At 38.7% G+C, this 12,924-nt stretch overlaps 1 protein-coding gene across 2 annotated transcripts in view; it reads right to left on the bottom strand.

The window, feature by feature from the left end:
* The window catches only part of LOC149222538 (uncharacterized), a 160,657-nt gene that overhangs the window by 115,052 nt on the left and 32,681 nt on the right, over positions 1–12,924 (bottom strand). For both annotated transcript variants that reach the window (XM_089385505.1, XM_089385504.1), the window contains one exon: positions 5,858–5,931. In XM_089385505.1, coding sequence (XP_089241631.1) covers positions 5,858–5,931 — 74 coding nt within the window. The remainder of the gene's footprint in view (positions 1–5,857; positions 5,932–12,924) is intronic.

Here is a 12,924-nt window from a genome sequence, read left to right on the forward strand (position 1 = left end):
CACGAAGTCTGTGCAAGAGTGACACTAGCCTGAATATCACCTCTAGGCGGAAAGGTTGAGCCCCGAACTCGGCTAGAAGGATGTGCTGGGGAACTGTCTGCTTGCACCTAATAAAACGGCGTAGAAGGAGAGTCTGGACACGTTCCACTGAAGCTCAATCCGATTCTAGGAGAGAGGGGCCCCAAATTTCTGAGCCATAAAGCACTGTGGGCCGAATCAAAGTATCCATGATGCACATTTTGGACAAGATGTCCTGGAAATGGTGCCGGAAACACTGTCTCTCCAGAAGGGCTAGGGAGCCATACCCTTTGTTGATCCGAGGCTGAAGGGTTGGCCGCAGGCTGAATCGAGGTCCTAAAAACTGAACTCCTAAATATGTATAGGCGCTGACAGTCTCGATCTCTTCTCCTTTAAATAGGAAATGGAAATCAGAGGTTTCCTTGACTCCATTGAAGATAATCACTTTGGTTTTGCCCAAGTTTACAGTGACATGCCTCCGGTCACAAAAGGCTACGAGCGCATCCAGCTGTCTCTGAAGGCCTTCATGGGAGGAGGCAATGAGGACAATATCGTCTGCGAAGAGAAGGATGGAAATTAGGACCTGGTTAAGAAGACATCCATCCGTATCCTGAGTATGCTCCCGGAGAAAGGACTCAAGTTCATCGATATAGATCCCGAACAGAGTAGGAGAAAGGGGGCATCCTTGCTTGACTCCAATGGTGCTTCGGATAAAATCCGACATTCCTCTGACTGTGCGGAGACGACCAAGGACGGCCTCATATAGGCGCATGATAGCATTTAGGAGAGTAGAGGAAATGCCGATCTCACTTAGCCTTTGAAAAAGATCTTCCCTCGGGACTGAGTCAAAAGCTTTCCGGAAGTCTACAAAACAGCAGTACACTTTAGAAGACCGATGCCTGGCCACCTAAAAAGGAAGTCATGGATCACGTTTTAAGCAAAGTTTCAATACCAAATAAAGACAAAACTCAAGAATTGGCCAAAGTACAATAAAGGAGAAGTTAGGGCTCAAAGAATTCTCATTCAATCCATCAAAGATCATCTTATCCCCCTTGTTGCAAAGTTGGGCACATCTAAAGGAATCTATGACAAATTGGCAAAACAATATGCTGTCAGCACTACAGGTTAGAAAATATCTTTAAGGAATCAACTTTATAAAACAAGGTTGTCAAAAGATGAAGACTTGGCCTCATACCTTGTGAAAATCTCTCAATTGAAGGATCAACTACAAGGTCTTGGACAAGTCATATCTGACTCTGAATTGACTACTTGTGTACTCAATGCTCTACCTTTAGTGTGTAGTTTGTGACCAGCATCTATTCAAGAAAGAACACTCCAAACTTCAATGAGCTATGGGAGTTGTGTATTCTAGAAGAAACAAGATTGAAAGCCAAGGATGACATCGAACCCAATAATGAAAAGTCTCAAACTTTTGCTTTTGGATCAAAGAAAAAGTTTGGAAAATCTGGAAGATTTGAACCTCGTCGAAAATACAGGAATCATCCACCTGGTGCCAAGACAAGTCCAAGACTCCAAAGTATATGCAAAACAATGTCAAGCATAAAATTAATGCTCCTTTCGAAGACTTCTTGCATGTAATTGTAAATTATTCTTTTGTACACCCAAAACTAAGCAGAATAACCACAAAGTTAGATAAGATAGAAAGAAACGATAATTTTATTAATGTCCAACAAAGACCACAAAAGTAGCAAAGTGACTAATATAGTATATCCAAGGTTGGGACCCAGCACAAAGTGGGAATCTCAAGACATCTCGTGAAACAAAACTAAAAGCATTTACAAAGATAATAAGAATGAAGACCGGGCTTATAAAATCTAGCATTATAAATAAGTAAATTCTAATGAGTCATGAATTGTCACTTACGTGGCGTGAAGGGGGCCCTTTCCCTAATAGCATCATCAAAGCCAAATAAGCCAACACAACCCCGATAAAATTGTATCTCGCAATTGATTTTGCTATGAAGCTCAACATCAAGTACCATCCTATGAATACAAGAATGGAGCCTTTTCATTACCTTGCCATCAAAATCAAAGCTGCATTTGTATAAAAATGCAGGGTTGAGGAAGAGTGTTGTTGCATGAATGTGTCGCTGAAGCATCCCTATCCACCAACTATCAATCGCATCCCATAACATCATTTCTCTATTAAGCCCAACAGAACCCTTGTCTGCATAATAAGCATGAATGACCTCCTTGGCCCTATCCACGACCTCATACAAATAAGCCATTGCAGGCTTGTCCCCATCTACCAATCTCAGAACCTTTACTATAGGTTCACTAATTAAGCACACTTCTTCTACTCCCTGCCAAAATGTGTCAGTGTACACCATTTTTGCAATGGCTCTCCCATCCTATCTCCTGTTGTATCTACAATCACGCCACTCATCAGAAACAAACATTTGCTTCAACTCAAGCTAGCATTGAAGCAAAGGCTGAAGAGTAATAAAGTTGGTGGTAAAACATGTGATTGGAAACATTTTGCAGGACACCGCAACTCCTTGTTTCTAGTGTATCTCTTCATGAGACCAAGAACAAATGCATGGTAATATATAAACTGGGGAACACTCCTAGCCATATCAATCACCTCCTTGATGAAGGAGAGTTTCCCTATATCCTCAAGCAACAAATCGATACAATGTGTTGCACATGGAGTTCAGAACAATGTGCAGTGCCTCTCCATAAGCATCGTGCTGGCAGACACATAATTAGTTGCATTATTTGTTATGACTTGCACCACATTTTGCACAACAATCTCCTGGGTGAACCCATCTAACAACTCACATATCAATGTTGCATCTTTTATGTGTTGATGCATCCACTGATATAATAAACATGGTACCTTCAGGACAATGTACCAAAAAATTTAGAAGGGTCCTACCCTTCCTATCTGTCCAACCATCAGACATCACTATGCATCCAAACACCTCCCATGTTTGTTTCAACTCCACCAATCTAGAGTTGATGTCCTACTTTTCTGCTTGAAGGAATGGCCCGCAACTCCTCATATGTAGCACTTTTGTACCCTGGGCCCACAATGGACTGGCTGCCAAAATGGACTGGTTTTGGTGATACTGAGAGGTAAGTTGCTCCAGAAAAGACACCTCCCCATAACTCTATCTGCTTCTTGCTTCTCCTTTTTTTTAAGCACTGATTTTATGGAAGGTTGTGCTCCATGTCCGGTTCGTGGAACAAAAAAGGATGACCTCCCACTCCCAATAACATTAGCACTAGCAAGTGACGCTATGGGGCCCCTCCCACTACCCTCAGCCTCAAAATCGGAAAATATCCCAAAAGATTTACCTGCACGTTCAGCCTTGTTTCTTTTTGCCTCTTCTTTCTTTCTGTCCTTTTCCTTAATTGCTTGAAGAGCTTTTTGTATAAGCTGCACACTAGATTTCGTACAAAACCCAACATCATGTCCAGGGAGTCTAGCCATATGGTATTTCAATCGCGTAACCCCTCCTACCATCTTGTCCCCACACAACATGCACGTTAGATATGTCTAATTTGTCCCACCATCAGGTTCCCCATACTCCCAAAATGGGTCCAAGGGCTTTGGCATATTTGTAGTGGATTAATTCAAACCTAGGGCACCAAAAAAACAAAAAATTGGCATTAAACCCCATACACAAAAAATAACAGCCACCTCATTTTAAAAAATAATTTTTTTACTACATTACTTGCAATGAAAAATGGCAATAAGAGGGTGCATAAGAAAGTTAAAAGAATAAAAATGAAGCTTGCTGTCCAAATATGGAGAAAACCCTTGCATTGGCTCATGGGCATGAAAATCATAGCAAATGGAAAAAAAACAAAGCAAAATGTTGGTAGGCAAAGAGGCAAGCAAGCATAACCCTAAATCTATGAAAAAAATCATTAACATAAGGAATTTTAACAACATACATGTTAAAGGAAGAAATGAAGTTTGTCTCACTGTTCTTGAATCTTTGATCCACTAAAAAAATTCGGTTGGTAATGATAATGGTTGTTTGATCCTCAATCCCTCCTTGAAAACCACCACAAAGTACTTCCCCTTCCTTCTCCAAGACTAAGAAGGCAAAATGAACAAAGAAAAGTCAAAAATTTGCTTTTGTAGTCACGGCCCAGCTTGCCCGGCAATATTTTGGGTCGTCACACGATATATCGGCGATATTTTGAAAATATCACGATATTTTCAAATATCGTCAACACTAGTTGGGACTAAGGGGGGCATCTTCTTATGATCCTACAGAGGGTGAGCACACAAGAATGAGGAAGCCTAGCTCTCCCGAGTCCCAACATCTAAGGTTGAGGGGAAGAATCTCTTGATAGAAACCTGGCTACTTCAATGAACCTAGTGAGTAGTAGGCTAAGGCTAAGGGCTCAACTCTAGAGCTCCATGAGCTAGTTTTCTTGTTGGTATGGTGGCATACAGCATGCAATTTGGAACAGAAACCCCTCATAGGCCTCAAACATATCAGTCAACCCCTTGGGGGAGCCCATCGGGAGGGAACACAAGGTCTCACCAATCTGAGCTTTGAAGTACCCTAGGTCTCTATCTATCATTTATTTTTACAATAAAATGGCCCAACAAGGAATATGAGATGATCCTCATAAGGGTCCCTGACCAATGTAAGACCTCTAAATAATGAGATCTGCACCTAAAACCTATTTCACAAAGAGAGCAAGGCATTGCCAGTCAGAGTAGCAAAAGAAGGTAGAAAGAGAACCCCTGAATTCCCAAAAATAGGCAATGATATCGACATCTGATCTCGCACTATATAGGGCGCTGAAAAATGACATGCACCTTAATCACTGGCTCCTGTAATTGGCCACACTGGAAGACCTTTTCTGGCCAATGAAGTTGGTGAAAAGCATCAACCTGCAGTCTATGAGTACCCACACAAAACTGACCTAGGGGAATCTTCAGGGCACACATACAATGCATACGCGTGTAAGGAGGGTGGACAATAAGGTTTTCCCTCAGCTCCAGAAAGTAATCCATCTTTGTGTCAAGACTCCCCAAATGTGTGATCTAGGTGCTCACAGCAGATCTAGGTCTACACCACACATGAGAGAGAATTAATGGCATAGGCGATGCAGGGGTCTTACGAGCTGTAAGTAAATAAGATACCCTCACCACAAAATCTACAAAATTCTAACCAGGGAGGGAAATGAGAAGAAAGATGATAGGCAGTAGGGGAGAGGCTGGGGGTGAAACCCACCCTTTGTAAAATTTACACCAGACAACTAACTTAGGCACCAACAAGATAAGGAATTACCCTCACCCAGCAATGGTTTTTAACAGGCCTCATTCTCTTTGCTTTTGCTGTTTGTATTCATATGATCAACCGAGTGCAGCTCACATTCTGCTATTTTTTTTAAGCTTTGAAGCTTTATTAAGCCAAATAGGAACCTCATAACATTATTTTGTTCAGAAATGCAAGTTTTTTAATCGTGTGTGGTCAACCATAAGACCAGGAGTGTGCCACCATGTCACCAATTTGACGAATACTGACTGTAAATTTTCTATAGTAATGAGTTTTTTATAATTAAGAAAAGAGTTGCAGTGTCCCACACCAAATACCCCAACAGGTGTAAGATTGCTTCACAATATCAATTCAATAACAAGAAAAGAAGCTTCATCGATAGCATAATAGGATGTCATTGAACAATGTGAAGGTAAGTGAACCAAAGAATCAGAAACCATATTGACTACCAAAAAAGTATCTATAAAAGATAAAAGTAAAGAAGGGAACAAAAGGGAATCTGAAGCCAGATTGACTCAACAAACTAAAGAAGCATCTAAATGGTAAAGTCAAAATAACATATTCACTTACCTTAAAAGCACCTGAGAAAAAGTCTGAAACTTTCGAGAACTGTCTTTCATTTGCAAGCACTGATCCAGCTATACCTGAGTATCATAATAGCATACACGAAAACATTTAGCACAGTTGCCCACATTTAAAAATAGGTAAGCTTGTGATAAATGAATCATACAAGCCTTGAAATAATTTAGCACATTTTCTGTAATTGTAAGTCAAGAACCTTGATGACCATAATAAAAGACAATGTCTTGCAGATTCAGAATACAACACTCAAAACTATAAGAAATAAATTCCTTTTCTCGCTCTGGTTTCATGCATTATTATAAGTCCCATGAAATGACACTAAAATGGAGCATGTTTTATTGTCGGGGAATAGCTGCAAACAATTTTGTCCTGGGAGATCAAGTACTGTCGAAAAAATGATGTCATGTGCCAATACCAATATTGCATAAACACCAAGAGCCCTTCCTTGTAAAGTGTTTAATGTTAACTTGCATGAATACAGTCACAGGTAAAGAAATAGATATGGTAAATATTTTGAAAAGATTGAATATGATACAGCTGATTGTGTGTGTGTGTCTATATATATATATATATATATATATCTATATACACTAGACCCAAGGGTTATCTCAGTTGTTTGGGCCATCCATCAAGGATATGTTGTAAATGGGGAGGACAGAGTTCCAAACTGGTCCAAATCCTTCGGGTTGCCAACAGCTTTTGCAGCTGGCAATTGACACCATCCTCCATCCAGATATTCCCAGGAAGAGTGGGGGATTTCACGAAGTTTGCATTCAGAAAGTTGGAAAAGAAAAATAAAACGGGAAAAAAATACACACATCACAGAGAGAGAGAGAGAGAGTCAGCCGATACAAAAGATGCTCCACAAAAAGAGACCCACAATGATTAAAATCAGAGCTAAAAATGAAGAGGATCCTCCTTGAACTGAGCCTGCCATGATGAAAAGCATGGCCCACAACCTTAAATCCATTTCTAAAACATGCATTTATATCCCCTTCCAAAACCTTAAGTTTTCCCTTCAAATACACTGCACACGATTTATATAGATTACAGCTTTAAGTTGCAAGAGTGGTGTGAAATGAGGCATAATTTATTATTTGTATGTTACTCTTTTATTTTTAGGCTTTAGTCTTTTTTTGGTCTTTCCTCTTAGTTTTATCGAGTTTTGTAAGGATACAGCTGGGCTTTTCCTATAAATCATCTGTAGGAAAAACTGTTCATTCATGGTGACGAGTTCAGTTTTCAAAAGGATCATTGTAGGCGAAAAGATTTCCACAAGGACAAATGAAAATGACATCATAATAGCTTCTTTCCACTTTCAACAGGCACTCCATAGTTTCTTTATGGCTGTCCTTAATGTCCATGATCTTAATACCAAAGTTCCAGGAACTATAATTTGTACTTCTTTGCAAAAGCAAACATTGTTTCCAATATTCTAAATTGGCATGAATGTCTCAAGATAATATTGTGGCTTTGCATTTTTGTGGAAATTTCTCATAACTGAAATGCAAAGCAAAATAGAATATCATCTTCAACCTAAAAGGTTTCTTTGATCTTAGCCCTGTGAATTTTCAACCTTAGGGCTGCTCAAAAATCAAGTACAAAACAGCAGCGAAAAAAGTGCAACATTTCACTTCCAAACAGCCCAAACTTCCCAGCAGTTCAAAGAGAAAAGACACAAGAACATTGCGATAATTTTCAGCCCTTTTAGGGTAACTTATCAACCAATAACCACATCCAAAAAAACCCTTTTACAGCAGTAATGATAAAAAATAACAAGAGTATGACAACAGTAAAATCAGCCCCTTGTATTCTTCACTTAGAGGCCAAATCACTTAACAACTGTCCTTTTACTTATGTCAAATCAGCAAGATATGGCAGCATATAACAATTCATAAAGAACATATATAACTGAAAATCGAATCTAAAAATTACACTAGTTTTGGACAGCCCAATGTTGCACGAAGCGGGGGCAAAGCGGAAGCGTTTTTTGGAAGCAGGGACGCGGAAGCGTCATTTTCCAAAAATCTAGGAAGCGAAGCGTCCGCAGAAGCGTCTGCTATATATATATATATATATATATATATATATATATATATATATTTATATTTTTTTGCATTTATACTCAAAACAAACATCCCAAATACCAAATTAGTTGTAGAAGACATGAAAACATGCATATTTTTGCATAAATCAAGATAGATATAACATCCATTGTACATTAATGATTAATTATTCAAGCATCAACCATCTAGAATCTAGATTCTTCTCCTCTTGTCTAGCCTTTGCCTCTACCTCGATTGTCTAGGGATATTAGTCAACATAGCCCAATTTTGATCAAACTACCTAATTCAAGACTTAAAATATGGTAGAAAAAGCTTAACATGCTTGATCGATGATTTTGACTTGATTGAAAGGTAATTTTTTGCTAAGGGCGTGCCGCGTGACAAAGGAGTTCAACAATTAACACCACCAACACTAAGGTACATATAGGGCTTGGTGCTCTTGATTAAATGCTAATCGCATGCCTTCATACTTGATATAATCTAATGAAATGCCACAATCCCATTGATCCTGAATTCCTGAAAACTGTTAAGTCTGCTGAATTTTGAATAGGATATGAAATTCTATTTTCTCCATATGAAGTCCAATGAGGCTGGAACCACTCTCAAACATCCTGAGTCATTTCATGGTAATGTTAAAAATTTAAGTAAAAGTGGATGAAAATGAAAAATAAAGGAGAATGTCACTTTTACTTTAAGAATTTAACATTACCATGAGGGAGCATCTGCTATATTTATTTATTTTTTTGCCTTCATTCGTCACCCTAACCCAAGGTGGACCCACCCCCAACAAGCAAACTCACCTAAAATTACAAAAAAAAAAAATTGAAAAAAAAAAAAACGATTTTCTAAACGCTTTTCCGGAAGCGTAAGGAAGCGTACGGGAAGCATACGCTTCCTCCTCCGAAGCGTCGTACGAAGCGCGCTTTGGAAGTGGCGCTTCCATACCACGCTTCCGAAATTCCAGGAAGCGGCAAAAAATTCGGAAGCGACGCTTCCGAATTTCGGAAACGCGCTTCCGGCCAAGCTTCCTAGGCGCTTCCGTATGGGACATGCTTCGGGGCTTGGAAACATGGGGGGAGGCGCTTCGTGCAACATTGGGACAGCCCGAAACTTCATTAATATGTCCAAGATGAAGTACACATATAGATTCCATAGCCTTCCCTCAAGACTAGTACAAATCCTCTCAAAGTTCCCAACCCTAGCTAGGGAAAATCAACAAAATCCTAGCAACCAAGATCCAATATGCAATAATCCCTCCAACACATGCTCGAAGTCAAGAAGTACTCTTCTTCTTCTTCACAATTCCAACCTAGGTTTTTATCACAAAAGCTTGAACTCCAATATCTCGCAAATAAACCTCAACTCTATACCTCCAAGATGCTCCAAAATACTCAAACAAGGCCAGGAAACCCTTGGGACTTGAGAGAGAGAAAGAGAGCAAAAGCTACGGCTATAGCGAGAGAGAGATGCTAGTGAGCACTCTACTCTAGACTACATCACAAGAATCGAAAAGAGTGATAGAACATATATGAATGGAAAGACTCTCCCCTTCCTGTATTTATATGAGAGGTAAGAGAGTCCAACAATCCAATTTGGGCCTTAACCATTACAAGCAACCTACAATGAGCATTTGTAGGCCAACACAAGAGACACTACACTCTAAAGTACGTGTCATGCTCCAAGGAGAAACCATGCACAATAATGGCTCCAACAGGATGTAGCTATGCAAGGAAAGTCAACATCCCTCCATCACAAGCCTCCATGGACTCCATTGATCCTCCTAAGCAATTTACTCAACTAGGCCAGCTACCATTGCACTCAAGGATGATACTCAAGGATTGATGGGTACTTGTCGAGCATGGTAATCAAGGATTGATGGGTACTTGCTGAGCATGGGCTTCACCAAGAGAGAGGTGGATCCCAATTTGTACGACATACCTGTGCGTGACGATCCACTCGTCTTGGTACTTTATGTTGATGACCTATTTCTCATAGAGTCATAGAAGCTCATTGAGATGTGCAAATAGGATTTGGCTTTAGAGTTGGAGATGAAGGATGTTGACATGATGCATTGCTCCTTGTGATGAGAGGTGTGGAAATAGTCTGCCAAGATTTTCATTGGGCACGGGAAATATGCAGTTGATATTTTCATGAGGTTCAGAATGGCAGACTATAGGCCTATCACTACACCTATGATCACCAATATGAAGAAGCTAAGTGCTTCAAATTCAAAGTTCAAGAATCGCACTTTGTATAGGCAATTAACTGATTCTTTGATGTATATGGTCAACACTAGGCCGGATATATGATTTGTTGTGAACACCTTGAGCCAATTCATGGTGGAACCAAGGCAAGTGCATTGGATTGTAGCGAAACACGTTCTCAAGTACTTGCACGATACAATGGAGTATGGATTAAGATATGTTAGGAGAGATAAAGTGTAGTTGTAGGGGAATACAAACTCAAATTGGGCAAGGAGTGCAGTGAATAGGAAAAGCACCTCAAGGTGTTGCTCCAGCTTGGGATCTGTTGAAGAATGTAACTAGGTTCGGTCTTCATAATTGTATTTGAGTCATAATAAATGTATTTATCAAAAGAAATTAAAAAATAAATAAATAAATAAAATAAATAAATAAATAAATAAAATTATTATTATATGACTTATTAAAATTTAAAACATGCGTTTCATGCTTGGGTCATCATGTTTTAGGTCAAAGTCCCTATTAAAGACTTCTAGGATTTATACTGAGTTATTAGACTCATTGTACATTTAAAGAGACCCTTCTTGGGCTTTTGGATCATGTAAAAAGATTTATTATTGAATCAAATAAGGTATTTGTCACCTTTACACCAAGTCGGCCTCAAACAGGGTAATTTGACCTCACCAAAAGCCTATATATTGGAGAAGTTCAATTCATTTGGAGGACACTCACACACACAAATTTGAATTAGAGGAGACAAAAAAAGTGTGAAATTCCAAGAAAAGAAGGAGAATTGTTGGAAAGGACAAGATCGAAATTTTTGGGTCATCTCCCTCTCACACGTGTGGATTTTCTGGTCTACTACTGGAGGGTCAAAGTGTTGCTACTGGATCGAAGTCTTTCTGTAGGGTGAAGATTTTGTTGGGCTACTACTGGGTTGAAATTCTGTCGGGTCGAAGTTGTTGCTGCTAAGTCAAAGTTGTTGTTGAAAGGGTTATCATCTACAAAAGGAAGAAAGGGCTGACTTGGTGTGGAGGAAGTATGTGTCTAGGTCAAGAGTCTTGGATCATCTCGTGAAATTATTAAGGAAGAGTTGTTGACTGGGTTTTCCCCTAGATAGGGGTTTTTCCCTGGTTGTCCGCCTACATTTGGTGTTTGTGATCTTTGTGTTATTGCTTCGGTAATTGCTTGATGAACTAAAGATAAAAGAAGAACATAAGAATATCACAAGTAATTATCAATATAATGAGAATCTTTCTACCTTTCTGATTTTCTAACTTGCTGAGCATGGGCTTCACCAAGAGAGAGTCGTATCCCAATCTGTACTACATACCTGTGGGTGACGATCCACTTGTCTTGGTATGTTATGTTGATGACCTATTTCTCATAGTCATAGAAGCTCATTCAGATGTGCAAACAGGATTTGGCTTTAGAGTTGGAGATGAAGGATGTTGACATAATGCATTACTCCTTGGGATGAGAGGTGTGGCAATAGTCAGGCAAGATTTTGATTGGGCAAGGGAAATATGCAGTTGATATTTTCAAGAGGTTCGGAATGGCAGACTATGATTCTCAAAGAGCTTGATGCAACTTTGATTATCACCATCAACCCCGTCTACAGATCAAATATTCCTACAAGCATCTTGAAAAACCATATTACCTCACAACTCGCCATACTCATTGCCATGTACTCTGCCTCTACTGAACTAAGTGCCAATGATTGTTGCTTCCTATTGTAGCACAAGATCATAGTTGATCACAAGCTGAAGCAACATCCAGATGTGGATTTTTTGTCCATAGCACTCCCTGCCCCAATCAAAATTTGTGTACCCCTGCATCTCCACTCCAACACTAATATATCTCAATTCAAAGTCTATCGTACCTCGGAGGTACCTCAGCACAAGCTTCACTGCCACCCAATGAACTTATCTCGGCTACACCATGAACTGGATGAGTGTGTTCACAATAAAGCATTTGGTTGAGTGTGTTCACAATAAAACATATATTCGGCGTAATTAATGTTACTTGGGAGCAGGAGCGAAAGCGGGGAGCGAAAGCGAAAACAGGTGCGGGAGTGACATTTTCAGAAGCTCCCAGTTTGGGAATGAATCCCAAAGCGTTTTATATATATATATATATATATATATATATTATTTTTTATATTTTGATACATATGTCTACAAAAACATGTAGAGTGATGAATTAGATATATAAAAAAAAAAAAAACAAAACAAAAAAACAAAACAAAAACAAAAACAAAAAAAACAAAAAAAAACAAAAACAAAAACAAAAACAAAAAAACAAAACAAAACAAAACAAAAAAAACAAAAAAAAAACATAGGTTGAACCATATAACAACAATCATCTAGAAGTTATAATCTTCATCAACGACGTCCACAAGTTAGTAACATAGTAATATACAACATATTGAGTCTCATGATTCATCAATCTTAAAGTTTCAAGCTTTCAAAATTCAATATATAACATTTATCATCATTGATCACCAAAGTTGTACTTGTAAGCTAAGTGTAACCATTACAACAAATAATATCTAACATAAAATGAAATGTTATAAAATGAAATGAAATGAAACAACTTCAACTTTCATGAAGCATCATATTCATAATTCATTACTAGTGAGTTATAATTGCCAAAGTCAAACTTAAATTGTCATATATTGTTTAAAAAAATATCATAATTAATATGAAAGAGTCAATAGTTATAAACATTACTAGAAACTAGAAAAGACAAGTAAATCTATTATCTAGAGCTTATGCTTGGGCCTCTT

The sequence above is a fragment of the Pinus tabuliformis genome, chromosome Q, assembly GCF_031772625.1.
Source record: "Pinus tabuliformis cultivar Carrire ecotype Pingquan chromosome Q, CPIR1, whole genome shotgun sequence".
Lineage (NCBI taxonomy): Eukaryota > Viridiplantae > Streptophyta > Pinopsida > Pinales > Pinaceae > Pinus > Pinus tabuliformis.